Source organism: Panicum virgatum, chromosome 4N (assembly GCF_016808335.1).
Source record: "Panicum virgatum strain AP13 chromosome 4N, P.virgatum_v5, whole genome shotgun sequence".
NCBI classification, from domain to species: Eukaryota; Viridiplantae; Streptophyta; class Magnoliopsida; order Poales; family Poaceae; genus Panicum; species Panicum virgatum.
This window is the reverse complement of record NC_053148.1, coordinates 10,217,929-10,240,013: the sequence shown is the minus strand read 5'-3', so window position 1 is coordinate 10,240,013 and position 22,085 is coordinate 10,217,929. Positions and strand designations below refer to the sequence as shown.

At 47.1% G+C, this 22,085-nt stretch overlaps 1 protein-coding gene and 1 pseudogene across 1 annotated transcript; one reads left to right on the top strand and one right to left on the bottom strand.

The window, feature by feature from the left end:
- The first annotated feature begins 804 nt into the window (after positions 1–804).
- On the top strand, positions 805–1,592 carry LOC120669109 (ice-structuring protein 4-like). The gene is made up of 2 exons (XM_039948921.1): positions 805–997; positions 1,426–1,592. Exons 1-2 carry the CDS (start codon positions 805–807, stop codon positions 1,590–1,592), a joined length of 360 nt encoding a protein of 119 aa, XP_039804855.1.
- A 13,159-nt stretch (positions 1,593–14,751) lies between these two features.
- On the bottom strand, positions 14,752–20,417 carry LOC120669108 (annotated as a pseudogene).
- Positions 20,418–22,085: the final 1,668 nt, after the last annotated feature.

The following is a 22,085-nucleotide window of genomic DNA, read 5'->3' as shown; positions in this document are numbered from 1 at the left end:
CAGTCAGCTTGCCTGCTCGCTCCTGCAGTTGCTCGCGCAATCCCTGTAGAGTGGCAGAGAAGACGTCGAGCTCCTGCCTCCGGACCTTGAGACCCAGGCTGCAAGTCTCCAGCTCGGACTGCTGGGCCGCGAGGCGAGTCTCGAGGCCGGACCGCTGAGCCGCGAAGCCAACAACCTCCAAGGCAAAGGTTTCCTCCCGCTGGGCCAGGGCCTTCTCCCGGCTCGATACTGCAAGCTCCTGGTTGAACACCTTCAGGAGGTTGGCTCGATAGGCCTCCTGGTCGGCTTTGAGCTTTGACCAGGTTTCCGCAGCACGGGAGGCTTCCGCCTTCGTGTGCGCCTCCAGGCGGGTGTGCCAGTCGGAGAGGCGCAGGCGTTCGCTCTCCAGGGCAGACCACTCCCGCTGGAAGGCCGCCTCGGCAGAGGAGGTTGCCTCCATTATCGACCGCCGGACCTGGGTCAGCACCTGGGGAAGGGGAGTCGCTTCCTCCTCCGGGAGTTGGAGCTGCAGGAGCCGCCTGCCAAAGACCACCTCCAACTCCTCCTCTGCAACAGGATCGGAGCTGGAGGTGGGAGCTCCCGCTGCAGCACTCGTCTCCGGCTCCTCCGCCGCCACTGCACCGAGGGCGGTTGCGCCCGGCATCGGTGTTTCCGCCGCTGCTGCGCCAGGTGCGGCGGCGCCCAGCACCGGTGCCTCCGCCGCCGCCGCGTTAGGTGCGGCTACACCCAGCACCGGCGCCCCCGCTGTCGCTACATCGGGTGCGGCTGCGCCCAGCGCCGGCACCTCTGCCACCGTCATGTCGGATGCGGCGGCGCCCAGGACCAGCGCCTGCCTCCGCCATCGTCGCGTCGGACGCAGCTGCCCCCAGCACCGGCGCCTCCGACGTTGCTGCGTCGGGTGCGGCCGCGCCCAGGACCGGCGCCTCCGCCGCCGCTGCGTCTGCCGCGCCCGTCACCGGCGGCCCCGCCGCTGTAGAGTTAGGTGCTGCTGAGTCTGGTAATGACGCGCCTGTCAGCACAGCATCGGGCACCACTAGACTGGCAGAGGTCACTGTACCTGAGGATCCCGCACCCGCTGTCGCCGCTGCTATCGCCGCCGAGGCCGCGGTCGCCTGGGCACCAGCTGACGAGCCGGCGATGGAAGAAGAACTGCTGGGGCGAGGAGCCCTGGCAACAAAGCGGAGAAGCCTTCAGCAAAAGCAGAAGCACCTGGCACAGGGGAAGAGAGCAGAGTAACACTAACCCAGAAGAGCCGGGTACCCAGCGTCCTCGGAGGCCCGACCTCCGCTCCTGCTGCTCCCGCGACGACGATGCAGGCGCAACCCGGGCCTGCTGCTGCTGCTGCTGTTGTACCTGTGGCTGCGGTGCGGGCGCAACTCGGGGCTGCACCTGTTGCTACTGTTGCCGCTCTCGCGTCCCCTGTAGCTGCTCTCGCGGCTGCTGCTGCTGCTGTTGCTGTCGGCGGGAGGTATCTCTCGGTGGCGATGGTGGCGGCGCAGTCGCCCCGGAGGACCCGCGAGGGCCGGTGGCCCGGGACCTACCCTGGCGCGCGCCCTCGGCGGTCCTCTGGTGCTTCGTGGCGGACTTCGTAACTGGGGTCCCGTCACTCCTGAGCAGCCTGCGCCGGCCTGCATCCCCCGACGGTGCACCGGAGCTGCTCTGTGCCTGGCTGGAACCGGCTGTGGCGGCGCTACTGGCCGCGGCCTGCTTCCCCTTCGTGGTGGCGCCGGACCCCGCGGTGCGCTGTGTAGCTTGATCCCCGGACGCGCCAGGGATCCGGAGTCCACAGTTCGGGTCGCCTCCGGTCTGGCGTGGGGCCAGCCCCCCGTCGTCCAGAGTTGGCAGGGTAGCCAGCACCGCCATCCTCGCGGAGTCCTCGTAGAGGGGGACTATACACTGAAGGAGTATCAGGTTCTCCGGGATTGAGGCGTCTCCCGTCATGTTCCGCACCAGGACCTCCAAGGCTTCCTGGGTCAGGTCGCTCCCCTCCCCGCGGTGGGTCCTGCTGCAGTCGTTGAGGCCGGTGAAGTTCCACGCAGGACACGGCCGCTGCTTCAGGGGAGCGATCCGGCGCTTCAGGAAATCTCCAAGCACGTGCCACGAGGTGAGGCCGCTCTCCGCCAGTGACCTGATCTTGCCCAGCACAGATTCGAATTCTGGCTGCAGGGACGACTTGGCTCTCCAGGTTGCACGGTCGGAGGTGGGCCCCTCGGTCAGCAGGGCGAGGCGCTCATTGGCTTCGGTGGTGGCGATCACCCAATCCCTGCGCCACTCCTCCCACTTCCCGCCAGCAAGGCCGGGAATGTAAGGAGTCAGCAGGTCACTCCTTATCTGGAAGTAGTACCCCCCCACTTCGTCCTTGCTTCTTCCGGACCTCACCAGAATGAAGAAGTAGCGAAAGAGGATGACGCAGGGCCGCACTCCCACGAACATCTCGCACAAATGCACAAAGATGGACATCAGGAGGAGGGAGTGGGGCGTCAGGTGCTGAAGTTGGAGGCCGAAGTCTTCCAGCAGCAGCAGCAGGAACGAAGAAATCGGCAGTCCCATGCCGGTGGAGATGTGCGAGGTGAATAGCACAAACTCCCTGGCGCGGAGGTTATCAAGGGGAACCGAGCCTGCTCGGACCCCCCAGCCGGTCTCCTGTGCACTCCACCCAAGCAGGCGGCGCACCGTGTTCAACTCTCCCTCGGTCTGGAAGTGGCGGGGATGAACAAGGGATGCCATCTCTCGGTGGAGGTGAGGAGCAGCCTGCGTGGGGGAGAAAGGGGCAAGGAAAGCTCGAAGGCAAAGGGGCGCAAAGGTTGGAAGGAAGAAGGCGAATGCGGGAAAGTAACTGCGGTATGCGGCTCGCCCCATTATAAAGCCTGACTCAACCGGCGCGCCCCGGAACCGTCGCCGGAACCCAAACGACGCCCGCACCTGGTGTTAACCGCCCAGTCCCTGACATGGGGGCCCAGGCCCACCTGTCAGGTTGAGCGGGTAACCAACAAGGGTGTGACAAGACGGGATCTGAACCGTCGCTCGCGCGCGTGAAGCGAGGCGGAAGCTGAGCTGACGTGCGCGTATTAAGCGCTGGCGTGGCCAAGTTTTTCGGGAACTGCACCGATAATAAATATCCCGTTTATTCTGGCCGCAACAATGCCGAGCCTCGCGCGCGTGACGAGGTGAACCACTGTATGTGGGGCCCATGAGTCAGTAACCGTTGCGATGCGATGAGGCAGCAAACAACCCGATAGACGGTCAAGGCCGGTCAAGTCCCCTGCAGTAGGAAGCTTCAAGCTATGCAGAGCCAAGACGCAGTAGTGGCCCCACCTGTGGGTTCGTACCTCCCCGAGGTGGGCCCGGGGGCCACTGTCGGTACCCTGTAGTAGGGATACCCACTCCTACTGCAGCAAAGCAGGATCCGCGTAGTTATCCGTAACTACGCGTAAAGAACGGAGTAGCCAGGCCCACGGGCCAGGCTCCTTCGTCACCAGGCCAATGGCCCCGGACCTGTCCTCTGCCTGGGGATGGGTCCGGAGACGCCACGTGCCCCTAAGGAAGGGAAGCTCCATGTTGACGGCTGAGGCCTCGGACCCCCATAGGGGTCCGGGACCTCCTGCGTCCATCCGGACCTCCCATACAGCGTGGGGGTCCGGAGCTGTCACGTGTCCTAGAGGCACGGGTTGGAGCGCAAGCCTTCCGCTAGAAGACTCGCCTACCACCGCATTTAATGCAGATGGTTGAGGCGTGCTCTGCCGCCGCGGCACGCAGGACAGCCTTTGCCAGGCCTCACTGTGCGCCGCGTATTACCAAGGTACACAGTATAGCCGCCTGTGCCGCGGCCGCGCAGAGGCCGTCTGCAGCATTAAATGGATACAACGGCACGGCACTTTTTCATCATGCCGCCTACGCCGCAGGCTACACAGCCCGTTCAGCTACGTGGCAGACGACGCCACTAGCTACGTCTGGCACCGTTCCGACAAGACGGCGCCTGGACATGATGAGCGAGGGACTCTAGGAGCAGGCAAGGGAATCTAGGAGAGAGATCTCCTTTGCATGCAATGCCATAATATATGAACAGTATGTTATTTTATACTACATCATTGGGCCCACCTGTCGGGGACCCAACAGCCATGTACGCGCCTCCCTTGAGATATAAAAGGGAGGCGCTCGCTATGCGCTACAGAGGAGGACACAACACACAAGCTCTCTCGAACTCTCTCGAGGGAAGGCAATACAACACATAGTGGACGTAGGGTATTACGCTCTGGCGGCCCGAACCACTCTAAATCTTTGGTGTTCATCGTGTTCTTGAGCGAGATCGAACTAGGGCTAGCTAACCCCCGAGTACACACCCTCTGGGCTAGGGCGGGTGCCTTCCGCCACCCGGCTGTGGTTTGCAGCACCACGACATACTGATTAAATTATTAGCCTTGCTCTTAGGCAATCCCAACCTATAGTGTCCATAGATGATGTCTATACTAGCACATAAGTAAGACATCTTCTCTTAATCATTGTATCAAGATAAAATTCCCGTGCATAATAACTTTTCTAGATGATTGATGCATGTATATGATAATATTAAGTACTTTAGTAGTTATAATTAATGAAATGATAAGCAAGGTACTTCTTCTTAATCATTGTATCAAGATAAAATAAGACTATCAAAGAGAATGCAGGGAAAGCTAAAAGTTCTATGAGGTAATATAATTAATGTCATGGACACCACATGGTACATGGAGGGTGGGAATGCCCTTAGGCCACCTCCAATGATTGGGCTAGCAAACTAGCTCTAAAGTTGTTTACCTTAGGCCAGTCTCAATAATAGTTTCATGAAGAATTTCATGGCATTAAATACAATCACTTTTGTTGACATGGCAAGAAAAGAGAAGGATGGAGTTTTATGGAATGTGAGGAGAGTTTCATCACCATTAAATCCATCTGGCATAATTAAATATCCTCACTTAAGAATGTTTTGCAGGAGTTTTCCACTTCAACAAGTCATAAAGTTAACTATTCTAATCTATGTTGGTACCTATCAATATGGAGGAACACATAACACATTTACTTGCCCAACTCTTTGGCTGTGAAGTGGGATCTTTGCCTTTCACTTACTTGGGGCTGCCACTAGGGCTCACCAAACCTAAAGTGATTGATTTTTTGCCCTAGTAACAAAATATGAAAGAAGATTGTCTTACACCTCCTTTTTTTTGTCACAAGCTGGCAGATTGAAAGTTACAAATTCCATCTTCACATCTTTTGCCATGTTCTTCATGAGCACTTTTAGATTGCATAAAATGGTGATTAATCAAGTGTGTAGTTATAGAAAGCACAATCTTTGGAGAGGTGCAGACATAAATGACAAAATGCTATCTAAAGCCGCATGGGAAATAGTTTGTCTCCCAAAAGCTGAAGGAGGACTTGGAGTCCTAAATCTGTAGACATGACATACCATGGTTAATTTGATTTGGGAGAGACACTACAGTTTTGGAACTTTGCTTGCATCATCCTAGAGGGTGGGTTCGTTTTGGTGGAATGATATTCTGAAGTTTTTAGATTCTTTCAAAGGACTTGCAATGGTCAATGTATCTGATGGTAAAACATGTCTCTTCTGGGATGACCTATGGTTAAATAAAGTCCATCGAATTCATTATCCACAGTTGTTCTCTTTTGCCAAAAATACAGACATATCTCTTCATTTGGTCTATAACGCTGAAGATCTGGAGGACTTCTTGCATCTTCCTCTATTACCTTTGGCGGTGTCCCAATTGTTGGAAGTTGCACGGGTTTTGGCCTCTTCTCCAGCAACTGAAGACAAGGATATTTGGACTTATATTTGGGGTGCTCCTTTTTTCCCACCTACAAAGCTTATAAGCATCTAACTGGCCACATGCCTGTTCACCCTTTTTCAGAAAGCTTTGGAAATCCTCCTGTCAGAACAAACACAATTTTTTCTTATGGCTCCTCCTTCGTGACCGTCTTAGTACCAGGGAACTTCTCAGAAGAAGAAATATGGTTCTGCCCTTATACGAATGTGTCTGCTATAGTCTAGCGATCGAGGAATCGCTCTCACATCTATTCTTCACATGCCCTCTTGCCCAATCTTGCTAGATCAAATTGAACATTGTCTTGGTGGAAATGGACCCGATCTTAGCTTTGGAGGAAATCAGGGAACAGATTAACCTCCCATTCTTTATGGTTATCATGATTGTCTTCAGTTGGAGTTTGTGGATGCCAAGAAATGATCTCATTTTCAAGGGACTTAAAGCATCACCAGATAGATGTCTCCACAAATTCAAGAAAGAATTTGCTCTAGTTATCCTGAGAGCAAAAGCAAGATACAAAGAGCCCATATTAGAATGGTTAGAAGACTTTGTGTAATTGCTCAGATTTTTTTAACATTTTTTATCTTAAACCATTATGGTCTTTTGGTACCAAACTTCTTTTTCTTTAATATAATGTAATCAGTAGGGGATTCTCCCCTCCTGTTTCATCAAAAAAATTTGTTCGTGCGTTGGATAGCATGCTGTTGGTATTTCGTAACGTCTAGTTCAGAAACAGGGTCGTTCAGCCTGGTTTCGGTAAAGGTTTTAGAAATGCCCGGCATCGATGCTAACAAATGGCTCGACATTTCATATAGCAATTACTGATAACCAAACTAATGAACTATGATTCATTCTGCAAGTGGAAGGAATAACCGGTGCAGCATTTTACCCAGTGATTATACCGAGGTGTCATTTATAATTCCGCAGAGAAGGTGACCACTAAGTTGTGTAGGTAGGCAACATGAACTTATCTCAATGGAATATTTAAATACATAAATAGGGGTAAGATAATTATGGATGGAGGTAGTGTGAGAGAGAGACACGCAACTCCTATTTCGATCACAAGGGTAAAACGAAGGCAGGAAGCTAGGTAGAACTTAGTTAGTCAAGGTCTATCTAATGTTCTTTTAATTATCTATACTGTTTACTAGCATTATATACTTTGCACAGATTGGTTAGGAACTATCAAGTTATGCCTAAAACACGGGAGCACTGTGCAAATGGCTGACAGATATGACTGTCAAACCATCACAGATATTTGTATCCTCCTACCCCCTTAACCGAACGTGGAGGATTACAATGGCACTAAACAGTGTTGTCATCACCTGTAGACTACATCTACAAACCATGGGAAAGGGCGACATCCAGCAACACTTAACTAACCCAAACACCATGTCTACACTAGTAAGCGATACTCTAGTATCCCGCGGAGCCTCACCCTTCGGATGGACAGACATCATACTAGAGCAAACATACGAATACTGGAGCATGTAAAAGTTAAGTAGAATTAAATCTCTAACCAGGCAAAGTATATAATAGCAAAGTAAACTAACCATGAAATATATGTCTGTAACCACAGGGAATATATAATGCAAATATAAATAACTATAAAATAAGTCAATTATACATGACCGAACATTACAAAAGAGATCTAGTAACGAACCCATACCTATTCCTTGACGAATGTCTGGTGATCTGATAACTACTTCACCTAAGCTCCACTAACCTTAGAACTACTCAAGAGAGGAAATGAGAGGAGTGCTCTTGTCTTCTCTCTACCTCATTCTTACCCCCCCCCCTCATATTTATAGGGGAAGCTCATGGGGCTGCTTGCACTCGATTGGACGACATGTGGCACCCTAAACCGCCTTAGGGAAGGTGTGAGGAAGCTTCCTGTCCAAGGGGGAGGTCGGTGAAGCCTGGGCCCACTCGGCCGACCACCCTGGTCGGCCGACTGCCAGGTTGGCCCAGTCGGCCCCCCTTGCTTTGGCAGGCCTCCACGTGTCTCCTTGTTACTTTCCCACGTGCCTGGACCTCTGGTATGTCGGTTAGGTACTGCATGTGGGCCCTTTAATCCATGTAAGCCTGAATTCTGCGCTCTGATTGGTCGACGATTTTTCCCGTGGATCATAAGGTCCTCCTAACCTGCACTTTAGTCCCATTTTCCATCTTTGCATAATTTCTAGGGGCATAGTGGATTTCTACTTTATTTTAGATAAAATGCATATGAATTATTTAAACTCTTAAGATTTTCTTATCAAAGTGACGCTTGAAATTGGTCGTTAGCAAGCGTCAATAAGATCCCAAGCTGTCCTTTGCTCGTCCCGAGCAAAGTAGGACAAATCAGGTTGTTGATCAGAAAATCACTCATGTCATACTTATCCATCATGTCAAAGTTTATAACAAAATAGCATGTCTATGAATTTGAATAAGCTGGCTCACATACCTCTGCTTTATCTCGTACTCATCCAAGGGGCTTTTAGCCTTCTCCTCGTCTTGAGCTGTTGAGAGTTAGAACAATGCATAGAGCTATATTCTTTTATTCATAGATCAACAATCCATCTGGAGGTTTTCTTAGAAAGGTTTTTGAAAACAAGGCAAAGTTTCTCAAATGATTCTCTCAAATCACTCAATGATTATTTTCTTACCAGGGCAATAAAGCCTTTTTTTCCTTTCCTACTAAAGGGCTTTTTGTGGAGCTCAATAGATAGGATAAAAGAAAGGTCATACTTACATTTCATATATTGTAAAGTCAAAAGGCAGATCCATGAAGAAATCAAATCATACAAATGTAATCAAGATGTGCGTGTGTATGCGGTATGGAATGATGGTATGACTAATTCCTTGCCATGGATCATCCCTTCTCCTTTATTTGTCATGGACATGGGCTATTTTTTTTTGAAATGCCTTGTGAGCATGTGGCATATCTTTTTTGGGTATGCATCTTTTATTTATTTATTTATTTATTTATTTTTGACATGCCTTTTTGGGGCATGTGGCATATCTTCTTTGGGCATGCATCTTTTCTATTTTTGACATGTCTTTTGGACATGTGGCATACCTTCTTTGGGTATGCATCTTTTCATTTTTTTTATAGCCCATACCATTTATAACACGGAGAGAGTGATCACGGACTAAACAAGGAATTTTTATTGCATGGATGAATGATATATAGATAATGCTAATTCCCAGTGTAGGAATTTCGCACATGGACGTGTACGTGATCTTGATCACAAAGTATGAAAAGACTCTTACTAGAGTCACACAATTTGACAAAACTCAATAAAGTAACGAGCAGCATATGGATAAAGTTTTGCAATACTACTCATATGGCTCTGGTAGGTATTTTTCGTCATTGAGGAACTTGCCTTTATTATTTTTTGTTTTATTTTGCAAAATTAAAACTCCAGATTTCAAGCATCTCTTAGAAAAAAGATCATAATGCTCCAATTACCATATCAAAACTCACAACAACCTAGACTTGGATTAAGCATATTCTACTCTGCGAGTTTACAGGTTTTTAGCAAGAAGCTTATCAAGCCAACAAAATCAAATCTAAGAAAGCTTTTAGAGTTATAAACTATACAGATAAAACAAGCAGAGCAGACCAAATTTTCATCATTTCAACTCTAAAAAGGTTTAAATAGATCATAATCATATGATGAAAGGGAAATAAACTTTTATTTTGTTTTATTTTTATTTTATTTTGACTAAAATAAAACAGTAAAGGATAATTGACTTGGAGGAGGAACCTCCCCTAAGCTAGCTCTTGGCTTTAGGGTCCGATGAGCAGGACCTTTCTTCATACCTGGTTAAGTTGAGGTCGACTCGTCCATACCTGGAGAAGTGGTGGTGGACGATGGCATCTTCTTCTTGCACCACGCCTTTTTGATCTTCTTGGGTGTTATAGGCGGCGCGAGAGAGAGATCTTGGGACGATTGGCTGTATGTCTTCCAAGCTGACTCTTTTGGCGATTCACAAATTTCTCCTTCCTCCCAGTCTGGTTCTGTAGGAGACTCACGGATCTCCTCTTCCTCCCATTTTGGTTCGGTTGGAGGCTCATGAATTTCCCAATCTTCCCAGGCTAGTTTCGTTGGAGGCTCATGGACCTCCCAGTCTTCCCATCCGGGTTCAGCATACAGCCCATCTCTTTTGTCATCCTCATTAATCAGGAACAATTCTTGTTTCTTGTTTTGGAATATGAATTTCACGTTCTTTCCCATGATGTAGAGGCTGATTCTTCCGTTTCCAACATCGATGACGGCTCTGGCGTCTCTCAAAAATGGTCGTCCAAGAATCAGAGATATACCCAGATCACCTTCCATATCAAGGACCACAAAGTCCGCGATGATGAAAGTATTCTTGACTTGCACCAGAAGATTGTGGACAATACCCTCCGGGTATCGTATGGTGGAATCAGCCAGTTGAATGCACGTCATGGTAGGGGAAAGAGTAGGATAACTGAGCTTCTCGAACATGGCCTTGGGCATAATGTTAACACTTGCTCCAAGGTCACAGAGAGCTTACTCGAAGTAATAGTCGTGGATCGAGCAACTGATCATCGGTGTCCTAGTGTCTCCTCCGGCTGATGCTACTAATTCTCCCCATGATCCTCTCTTGGGTCGTGTGAGGTCTCTATATAATTGGAGTGGGATGTCCTGCGTGGCGGCTTCCCTCATCTCTCAGTTACTGCATTGACACTTTCTGAGGTGGACTCTGGTTGTCCGAGAATCTTCCCTGTGTCGACTGCAGGAGTAGCAGCGGCTAGCTGAGCTAGTTGAGTCTCAAGCATTTTGTTGAAACTTAGCTTGTTCATGATGGCTGTGGAGAATCCATCCAACTTAGCCTGAATGGTCTCCAAGGATTTGTCATTGACGGCCAACTTCTTCTGAATTGTGTCATTGATCTTTGCCTGAGCATAGACTAAATCACTCAAGGTAGGCAGATTGGGGTTGAAATTTGCATTTCCATTGCCTCCTTGATAAAATGGGCGTGGTTGATTCCACCCCTGACCTCCTTGTGGACGAAACCCATTGTTGTTGAGAAACATGGCTTCCTCTTGAGTTTCTGGGCAGTCATTGCCCGAGTGTCCAGTATTTCCATAGACCTCGCATATCATGCGAGCATCCAAGGCTTGAAGTGTCTGCATCTGAGCCTTATCTTGTGGATTTCCCTCAAATTTCTTGAGGAGGAGATCAATCTTGGCAGCTAGCATGTCGGCTTCCTTGACGGAATGCATGCCTCGCTGACATGATTGGAGTCGATCATCACTCCAACCTTGGTTGGAAACTATCCTCTCTACAAGAGATGTAGCTCTTTCAGGGGTTAGAGAGAAGAAAGCATCACCAGTAGCAGCGTCAACATGATCGCAGGCTATCTGAGTTAGCCCGTTGTAGAAATTCTGCAATATGAGCCAATTATCCATCCCATGGTGTGGACACGCTAGGATCTACTCCTGAAGTTGCTCCCAAGCTTAAGGAATGGTCTCATTGGACGCTTGCTGAAAATTCAAAATTCTCCCATGTAGGGCATTGGTTTTGCCCGTTAGGAAGAACTTCGCGAGGAATGCCTTGGTGCAATTATCCTAGGTATTTACTGAGCTTCTGTTAACATAGAACCACTGCTTTGCTCTCCCGAGAAGAGAGAACGGAAACAGTCGGAGCCGGATAGCATCTTGCGGACACTCCCTTGATAACAAAAGTACTGCAAAGCTCTAGGAATTGCTGAATGTGAGCGCTGGCATCCTCATTGGCTTTGCCACAGAAAGGGTTGGCCTGCACCATTGTAATTAAGCCTGTCTTGATTTCGAAATTTTCTCCTCCAGTACTCACATCAGGCCCAACAGGGACATTGTTGGCAGAAGGAGCATAGAAATCCCGAAGAGTCTTCTGAGCCATGGAGTTAGAAGTGGATGGCGCACTAATGATTGGTTCTGATGCTGAGAGTATACGCTAAGGAGGTATGACACGAGGTCAAACTCTTCTTAAGAGCGACTCTGGATTCTGCGTGAAGTTTTGCGGCAGATCAAAACCGATCATACACTACCCTATTTTCATCACAACAAAGGAGAAAACAAACCAAGTTAGCCTGTTTAGCAAATGAATATTCCATTTCCTTTTGTTTATGACCATGCCTACACAATTAACCTATGCCTTGCCCGGCAACAGTGCCAAAAATGCTTGTTGGTATTTCGTAACGTCTACTTCACAAACAGGGTCGTTCAGCCTGGTTTCGGTAAACACTTCAGAAATGCCTGGCATCGGTGCCAACAAATACCTCGACATTTCATATAGCAATTAATGATAACCAAACTAATGAACCATGATACATTCCGCTAGTGGACGGAATAACTGGTGCAGCATTTTACCCAGTGAATATACTGGGGTGTAGTTAAAAATTCAGCAGGGAAGGAGACGACTAAGCTGTGTAGGTAGGCAACATGAACTTATCTCAATGGAATATTTAAATGCATAAATAAGGGTACGATAATTATGGATGGAGGTAGTGAGAGAGAGACACACAACTCCTATTTCTATCACAAGGGTAAAAAGAAGGCAGAGAGCTAGGTAGAACTTAGTTAGTCAAAGTCTATCTAATGTTCTTTTAATTATCTATACCGTTTACTAGCATTGTATACTTTGCACTGATTGGTTAGGAACTATCAAGTTATGCCTAAAACATGGGAGTACTGTGCAAATGGCTGACAGATATAACTGTCAAGCCATCACAGACATTTATACCCTCCTACCCTCTAACCGAACATGGAGGATTACGATTGCACTAAACATGGCTGTCACCACCTGCAGGCTATCTCTACAAACCGTGGGAAAGGGCGACATCCGGCAACACTTAACTAACCCAGACACCATGTTTACACTAGTAAGCGATACTCTAGTATCCCGCGGAGCCCCCACCCTTCGGATGGACATACATCATACTAGAGCAAATATACGAATACTGGAGCATGTAAAAGTTAACTAAAACTAAACCTCTAACCAGGCAAAGCATATAATAGCAAAGTAAACTAACCATAAAATCTATGTCTGTAACCACAGGGCATATATCATGCAAATATAAATAACTACAAGATAAGTCAATTATACACGATCAAACATTACAAAAGAGATCTAGTAGAGAACCCATACCTATTCCCTGACGAATGTTCGGCGACCCGACAATTACTTCACCTAAGCTCCACTAACCTTAGAACTACTCAAGAGAGGAAATGAGAGGAGTGCTCTTGTGCTCTTGTCTTCTCTCTACCTCATTCTTAAACCCCCCTCTCATATTTATAGGGGAAAATCATGTGGTTGTTTGCACTCGGTTGGACGACATGTGGCACTCCAAACCGCCTTAGGGAAGGTGTGAGGAAGCTTCCTATCCAAGGGGGAGGTTGGTGATGCCTGGGGCCACTCGGCCAACCACTCTGGTCGGCTGACTGCCAGGTGGGCCTATGTATCGAAAATGGCCTCTCATGCCATATTTCAATATAATGTTTTGGCGATTGATGACACACACAACACTTGGACTAATATGATTGTTAAGATGACCATTCTGAGGCTTTTAGGTTCAAGTGATGACAAAGAGAAGATAGGCGTAGCTAGGCCCTAAGGACAAGAATTAAAGAGACCATGAATAAATCCAAGTCGAAAAGATCAAAACGAAGACAATTTGCTATCACCGGTTAAACCGATGATGAGCGAATTGCACTCATCGGTGCAATGAACACAGAAGTTGTGAGCTAGGGTTTGGCACCGGATTAACCGGCGTTGGGTGTTTTACACTCACCGGTGTAATGGACTTGGAGGCCGAAGCAGCAGCAGGAGTTTTGCAGGCACCGGTTAAACTGGCGATCAAGGCAAAGTGAACGTCGGTGTAGTTGTCCAGAGTGTTGGTTTTCGGGAACTCGTCGTGTGACCCTCCGACTTGGTGTGGAGAGGCAACGACACTTTGTGCGGGGAAGGAGACCCCTCTTGGTGAGAAGCTCCAATAGTGAAGACGGTGCCGTTGGTGACGCTTTGAGAGAGACGGTGGCGGTGGCCTTGTCTTGGTGACTTGGCACCACTTAGCCTTTGCTTGCCGAAAGCCTTGGTGGCGAACGCAAGACGGTGATCAAGCGAAGAGACTTGGCATCACACTTGTTCTTGTTGGACAAGTGGCCGTGGACGTAGGGAGGGACTTGGTGTCCTAACCGAACCACGTTAAATCGTGTGTCTTGGTGACTTCACGGTAGTTTGCATATTTTCTCCCTTACCTCTTTACTTACTGTATTACGTTTCCGCATTTAGTCTATCTTGCGTGCCTTTACTTTCCTAGTTAGTTTGATTAGGATTGGCTATAGGTTGCATGTCTTTTAGGGGTAAGTAGAGAGTAGCATAGATAAACCTTAGTCATAACTAGCATGTGTAGGACGTGTTAGGTTTATCTCATGCAAATAGATTGAGCCCTAGGATAGAAAGCGATTAGCGACCCTATTCACCCCCTCCCCCTCTAGGGTCGGACACCCCGGTGATCCTTACAGCCTAATCGGCCCCCCTTGCTCTGGCAGGCCTCCACGTGTCTCCTTGTTACTTTCCCACATGCCTGGACCTCTAGTATGTTGGTTAGGTGCTGCATGTGGGTCATTTGATCCATGTGAACCTGAATTCTGCGCTTTGATTTGTCGACGATTTTTCCCGTGGATCATAAGGTCCTCCTAACTTGCACTTTAGTCTTATTTTCCATCTTTGCATAAGTTCTTGGGGCATAGTGGATTTCTACTTTATTTTAGATAAAATGCATATGAATTGTTTAAACTCTTAAAATTTTCTGATCAAATTGATGCTTGAAATTGGTCATTAGCAAGCGCCAACACATGCCAAGTGTTTATGATGTACAAACAATTTCAAAATAAAAGGCACTAAAACCTGAATTGAGAATATGAGAGGCTTTCATAACTCTCAACTATTTCACTTACCTGCCTTAATTCATAAAATACCTTCAGTATATTTAGGAGAGAATTGGTTCTTGTTACATAAAAGATGAATCGACAAAAACTTATAGAGTCAATCAAATTTAGGTTATTAATTTACTGATTCACATTCCACAGTCCACACACACTCCATAATTTATTACAAACCCTTTCACAATAGGGTGTCTATGAACTTCTTATCATTTCTTCTTAGCTAGTAGACTCCTTAGACTTCCTCTCATTCTCCAACCTTTCGAACAGGCTACCATCGTAGACTGCCCTTGCAGTGTCCTTGTGGAGAAACCCATCCTTGTCTTTGCACACGTAGTACAGCACCTTCCACTCCGTGAACCCACCCAACCTGCAGTAGTTTTGCCGAAAAATACTAAGCTCAAAGGAAAGAACCATCTCACTTAGATGTCATGTTATCCTAACTTCTGCGGAGAACTTACCATCCTTTCAAGTCTTTAGGTTCCCTGTTTGCTTTGAGCATCTCCTGGAGTTCTTTGCCTGTTAGGGCATCAGGCCTGGTGCGGGCATGCTTCTTGAAGATCTTCTCAAACTTTTCAGGAACGAACCTGGAGGTTGATAGATAGATGATATGGTTATTAGAAATTCTATATTGGACGGATACCTATTAAACATCCTCATATATATTCTTGCAAAAGAGCATAAAGGCAAGGCATGTTATTTATTTTGTAACAAGACCTATCATGACCGAAACAACTACGATAAGTTGTCCAGACTATTTTAGATCATTTCTCCTACTTAACTGATTACTTGGAATGTCATTCTAGTTTATTTTTTATCAAGTTCTCTGAACCAAACCAATGACCTGAGATAACTATGACTTGCATCCTGCGTACCGGATCCAAAGAAATGGATTGGCACACATACGCCTCCCGATCCCCATGGATCCACGTTTCCTTTTCACCTCGTTTGGCTACTGATTCAGTTAACTAATGCAACGACCATCTCTTCCCAATATTCTTTGTGCCATGCTTTCCATTTCCCATACGAATAGCTGTGGTGGTTGATGCTGTTGCTTTTGACAGCAGAAACGACACAAACAAAGCCTACTATGTCCCAGCTATACGCGCTTCCTTTTTAATCTTTTTCGCTAATGTGCAGTGATACTGCATCCATCAGTCCCACTTCGTAATCAGAAAAGCGGCCCTTTTATTCTTTACTCTTTCTTGATCGCCAGTTCAAACGTCTCCTGGCATTACTTTAATTTACTTGGTTAGCGACTGCATGATTAGTGTCGCCTTGTCGTTATCGACCAGTGAATGAAGTACAATGAGAAGTGATTAAGTACAATGAGAAGTGATTAACTCGACTCACCAGAACTGGACTCTTGTGCTCCTGCCTGCTGGCATATCAACTACACGAAGGTTTTATATGGATCACGACATCTATAGGGGTTGTTTGGACTTTGGATCCAAGTGCTAATGCCTCAAAGTGCTAAATTTTAGCACTATCATATCCAAACTGGAGTGCTATAGTAGGGTGGGCTAAATTTTAGCTAAGATTAAAAAAATTTAGCAAAAGTATTAGTGCTAATAGGTTCTTAAAGTTTAGGACTACTCAACTGTAGTCCATTCAAACAGAGCTATATATATTACCTTCCAATGGCATCATACACGCCAGAATCACTTCCGTGCTTGCCTTTGTGGATGTTTTTCACATACTAGTAGGGTGCACGTGCGACACGCACGTGTGTACAAAATGTTTATGATATAAGAACTATAATTGTAGCATATTTTTACTTTTGAATGGTGTCAATCCATCATTAATAAATGTAGTTTAATAAAGAAAATTACGAACTTGTATATCATATATAGTATATACATAGATCCAATTCGGGATCAGAAACGGAACAATTCCGATGCAAATAAAAAATAATTTTAAGGTGCACCTACGTTGGGCAAGAAACAATCCAGGTCTTCCTCTATTATACGGTATAAGCATTTGAAACAAACATGGCACCATTTATGCCATTTCGAGTGATTTTGGTGATCGATTGACAACGCAATCAATAGGACTAATATGTTTGTTAAGATGACCATTCTCAGGCTTTTAGGTTCAAGTGATGACAAAGAGAAAGAGAAGATAGGTGTATCTAGGCGTAGTTAGGCTCTTCGGTCCAAAGGACAAGAATTGAAGAGACCGTGAAGAAATCAGTAGCACCGGAAGAACCGACGCTATAGGCATCGGTGCATCCGATGCTTGTCGGAAGATCCGACGCCCTGGTATTTGTGAGGCACCGGTTGAACCGACGTGATCATAACAGACATCGGTGCATTGGACGTACTGTGTTCCAGAGACGATGCAAGTCGCGCAAGAGCCAAGTCTTCAGCACCGGTTGAACCGGTGAAGCATCGGTGCATACCATCGGTGTAATGACGTCAGCGGTCAGGAGTTCAACGGCTACTTCGGTTTATGAGTGACCGGATGAACCGACGCTACCCCTGCCAGAGGCATCGGTTCATCCGATGGTACGCAGAATTTTGCTGACCGTTGGAGCAACGGCTACAAGACTTGGTGGCCTATATATACGCCTCACCTCGGCCATTTAAAGCTGGCTGGAGTTGCTAGACTTCCCACACATGCTCAAGAACACCTCCAAGCCATACAAGAGCATAGTGATCATATCCTTAGCCCTTAGCACACTTTGAGAGTGTTGTGTAAAGGATAGCTCTTAGTGAGTGAGTGTGCAAGGCCTAGAGCCTTTGTGCTATGGTTCTTAACTGAACCAAAAGAAGATTTTGGTGTGCCGGCACCTTGGAGCTTTGAAGGCTCGCCGGCAACGTCATCGACCCTCCGACTTGGTGTGGAGCGGCGACGACATCTTTGTGCGGGGGGCGTGGAGAACCCCATCCTTTGTGGAGAAGCTCCTTAGTGGAACCCGGGGCCAAGGTGACCGTGATTGTGTTCACGGAAAAGACTTGGTGGCCGAGTAGCAATACTCTTAGTGAGTGCTACAACAACGTGGATGTAGGTGTGCTTTTGTGGCTAACTGAACCACGGGATAAACACCCGCGTCAAGAGTTTGTTATCTCCTATCCCGCTCTTTAAGCTTCCGCATTTAATACTTGCAACCTTTTGTGCCTTTACTTTCATAGAATAGTTTCTTGTTAGGAAAGGCTATAGGGTGCATAACTCTTTTGGGATAGGGGTTTCACAATAGAACAACCTAGTTGCACATCTAGATAGCTTGAATTAGTTTAAGTTTTGTGCAAACTAGTTGGAGCCATAGGTTAAGTTTTTTTATTAGTACCTAATTCACCCCCTCCCCCTCTTAGGTTAGAGCACCCGATCACTTTCAGCATTATATATCAACAACCCAATGATGCACAATCAATTAAATTGATATAATATATCTATCACAATAGATTAAATTACCTTCCAATAGTGCATTTGAATCATCTGGCTCCCAAAGGCCTGATGAAAATTGACCAGTATTCCTTTCCTCGACACTGATTATAGACCTAGCTGGTTTCGATCTTGTAATCACATTTGTTAAACAATGGAGTAAGTCAGATGTAAGTTCATAATAACTGATATAATGACATGTGAAATAATGACTTGCATAACTGCTCACCTTGTATAATCACTTTATTTTTCTTTAATTCATATTTCCTTGTAATCTTCTTTTGCTTCTCGATGATGTCTGGCAAATTGGCATACCATTTCCTTTTCCTTACGCGCTTTCGCTCTTCTACGGGATCATCTTCATGGACGCAAACTACATCACATGCATATCAGTTCACCAATAAGTGTCACCTACATGAGTCTTGAATAAAAATGATTTCAGCTACCTCCACTATATCATCTGCAGACCGAACATCATGTTTTCATCTTGAACAGGTATCACTCAAATAGGTATATATATATATATATATATATATATATATATATATATATATATATATATATATATATATATAATATATATATATATATAATATATACTTACAAAAGAATAAACTACTACTGATATCCAGATCTTAAAAAAATAGTATTACCATTTGGCAAATTATCTCCAGGATGATTGTCAGTTTGAGCAAGTGTTGCTTCATGTGTTATGACAACGGAAGCAGGCTTTGGGGCCGAGCAACGTTCATGCTTTGCATCCATTTTTTCACACAACTGCAGAGTCTAATTTTTGTGTTTTATCTTTATGACGTTTATAATTCTATCTCACCATTGCATGCCTTCTTCCCCCCTCCCCCTCTCAATTAAATTGGTGTATTTCTGATGCCTCTTCTGACACGCTTGTTCAGTAGGATCAATATTTTCTTCACCTGCATCAGAAATAATAAAGTACAAGTAAAACCAATCACATATAGCCACACATACATATTACCAATGTCATTAGTATTGGATCGGCTGTATTTTCATGTCAACTGATGGATGTTAGAAACTAAAACAGTAGTTACACATTACCGATTTGGTCAGGATTTGATCTACCACGCTTCTTCGACTTCTATTGGTTTGTATCATCAGCAAAAGTACACGGTCATTCCTTGCCCTCGCGCCACACACCCGCACGCCGCCGCAGTTCCGTGCCGCACGGCTGCACGACACCGTTGTAGCTCCACGCCGCACGCCGTGGCCGCTCGCTCCACGTGCTGAGCGTCGCCTCTTCCGCTTCGCGATGCACACCCGCACGCCGCCGCCGCCACTCCAAGTCGCGCGCCTGCACGCCGCCGCAGCACTGACTCTGCTAGCGCCGCACGCCCGCACGACACCACTGCAGTCCAAGCCGCACGCCGCGGCCGCTCGCTCCGCGCGCCGAGCGTCGCCTCTGCTGCTTCGCGGTGCATGCCCGCACGCCGCCGCCCCTCGCACCGTGCGCCGCTCCTGGCCCAGGCGCGTGCCGATGCAGAGCTGACGGGGAGCACGCCGACGCCGCCAGGACGGGACGCAGCATGCACTCGATCTCGGCGGCGAAGCAGTCCTGTCCGGTCCGCATTGGACGTACGGGGACGAGCAGCGGCATCGGCGGCGCCGCGTGTTCGAGGATGCAAAGCAAGAGACGGGGCGCTGGGCGTCGACGTTCGGCGAGCCGGCACACCCCGACGAGGCCAAGGGACCGACGAGGATGGCGCAGCGGCAGCGGGCTCTTCCCGGACTCGGCCTTGCGCTGGTCGTCGACGACTACGTGGAGCAGCAGCGGCCTTGGCACCGGTCGTCCTGGTGCTCAAACTCGGCGGCCAATTAGTTGCAGCAGCAATGGATGATGGTGCAGCAGCCATTGGATGGAAAGCAACAAATCAGCGTCGCTTGTACGTGAAAGAAGCAAATATGGAAAGAAGCAAATACGTGGAGGCCGAAGTAATCAAGGAAACGCTCGAAATTAAACAAGGAAACGTTTGGAACAAAACAAGGAAATAATTGTGGGTATAGGTGGGCGGGTAAGCAAGAAGTTCGGTGAAAAAAGTAGCCCCAAAAAGGCAAAACCATTTTAGAAATGGGTGTTTTCATCAACACCTCAAAACTTTTGCAATCACCGGCCTGGCAAGTGGACCCGGCTGTGAGGGGTATGGTGGGATATTTGAAATGAAGATGACTTTCAATTGTTTAGAATCCTTATAGTATAGATAAATTGGGAGCTTGAAAGGTGGGGTCTTCTCGTTCTCCTGAAGCGACATGCTGAACATGGAAACCAGTCAGCATCAGGGAAAACGATTGGGGATCCTAACTTGCACATGATTTCGTAGTTATATGCTGAAAACATAGCCGAAAGAGGGGTTGGCTGAGCATCTCCAGCAGTCCCCCGTTCCCCCAATAATCTTGTACTATTGGAAAAAAGATATGCTCTAGCAGTTCCATAATACATCTCTCTTTCCCTAATAACTATTGAGATGTCCTAATATTTCACCCCATCTCTCCTCAAATAAAGGCAGGGTTTATGCTCTCCTAATATGTTGTTGTATTGGAACAAGAGTATTGGGAGACTGCAAAAGTAACTCCCATAATAATCCAAAAACTGCTATTGGGACATCTTCTAATACTAGTTATTGAAAAATAATTATTGGGGAACTGCTGGAGATGCTCTGCAAGTCTTGAGTGTTGATATTCATGATGGAATGCAGTGGTAGGCATGTATGTCATAGGATACGGAGCCTAGCTTTATGCCTGTCTTTTTCTTTTCCTTTTTTTCTGAGGAGAAAGTAAGGTGGCATCTTTTCTAGGTGTGGTGTGTGCTGGCATGTGTGTATCTTCACGTTAGGGATTTCCTGATCATATGGTATTGTTTGAGATTCCTGATTAAGTTATTATTACTGAGATTATGCTATTTTTAGGAACTGCATGCGCAGTCAAACTCTTGAAAGTTGGACCCACTCGGTGATAATACATTAACGTGTTTAGTTAGGTTTTTCATGAATGTTAAACATCTTGTGTTGGGAACGAGAACACTACACTGGCAAGAATTCTTAGTTCTACCACGTTCACCAAAGATCTCATGTAAGCGGATGATCATGGATCATTACCCCTCGACACACAGCGCAGCGGAAGATGCGTTGAAGTAGACTCATCCAACGTAGTCGCACATCGAGGTAGAGGAAGTAGTCGATCACGTCACGAACGAATCGTCTCCTCCTTGCCGATCAGCACCGCAACAGTAGCGGCACCTCCACGGAGTCCACACGTGCGGGAGAAGAAACGTCGTGCGCCGATGTGCTAGCACCGCGCGCAAGGCTGGGAGAGCGGCGGCCAAGAGGAGGGAGGGTGGCAAGGGTTTGAGGCGCGGCAAGGGTGTGGGCGCCCCTAGCCCCCCTCCCACATATATATAGAGCGCGCTAATGGGCCATCGACCATGTAGGCCCATTAGTAACCATAATCGCTCATGGATCAATATCCATGTGGGTCTTTAATCCATATTGTTATGATTGCCTCTTGGGCATATCACTAACAATCTCCCACTTGCACTAGAGACAATCATCTAGCCAAGCTTTCCAACATTCCAACCCCTTAAGTGTGTGACCCGTTAGATTCATGTGTAGACGGCTGTGGACGGAAACTGTTTCCAAACCACAAGTCAATAGCGGCACCTAGCAGGGCATACTGACTCCCGAATGCACATAAAGATCATATCTGCTGAATCTAGATACATACATACACTAGACCTTTTGCCACACGATATCAGTCAAGCTCAAGGTGAGATTTGTGCCACCCTTGTGATAGCTCAACCATTCACTCAATCAAATAGTGGATTCAATATGACTAACTTTTAGTCACCGTGATTAACTCATTAATCATATTGGCATGGCCATGCACTTTCCAATACAACTATCTCGAGGGGCCCAGAGATATCT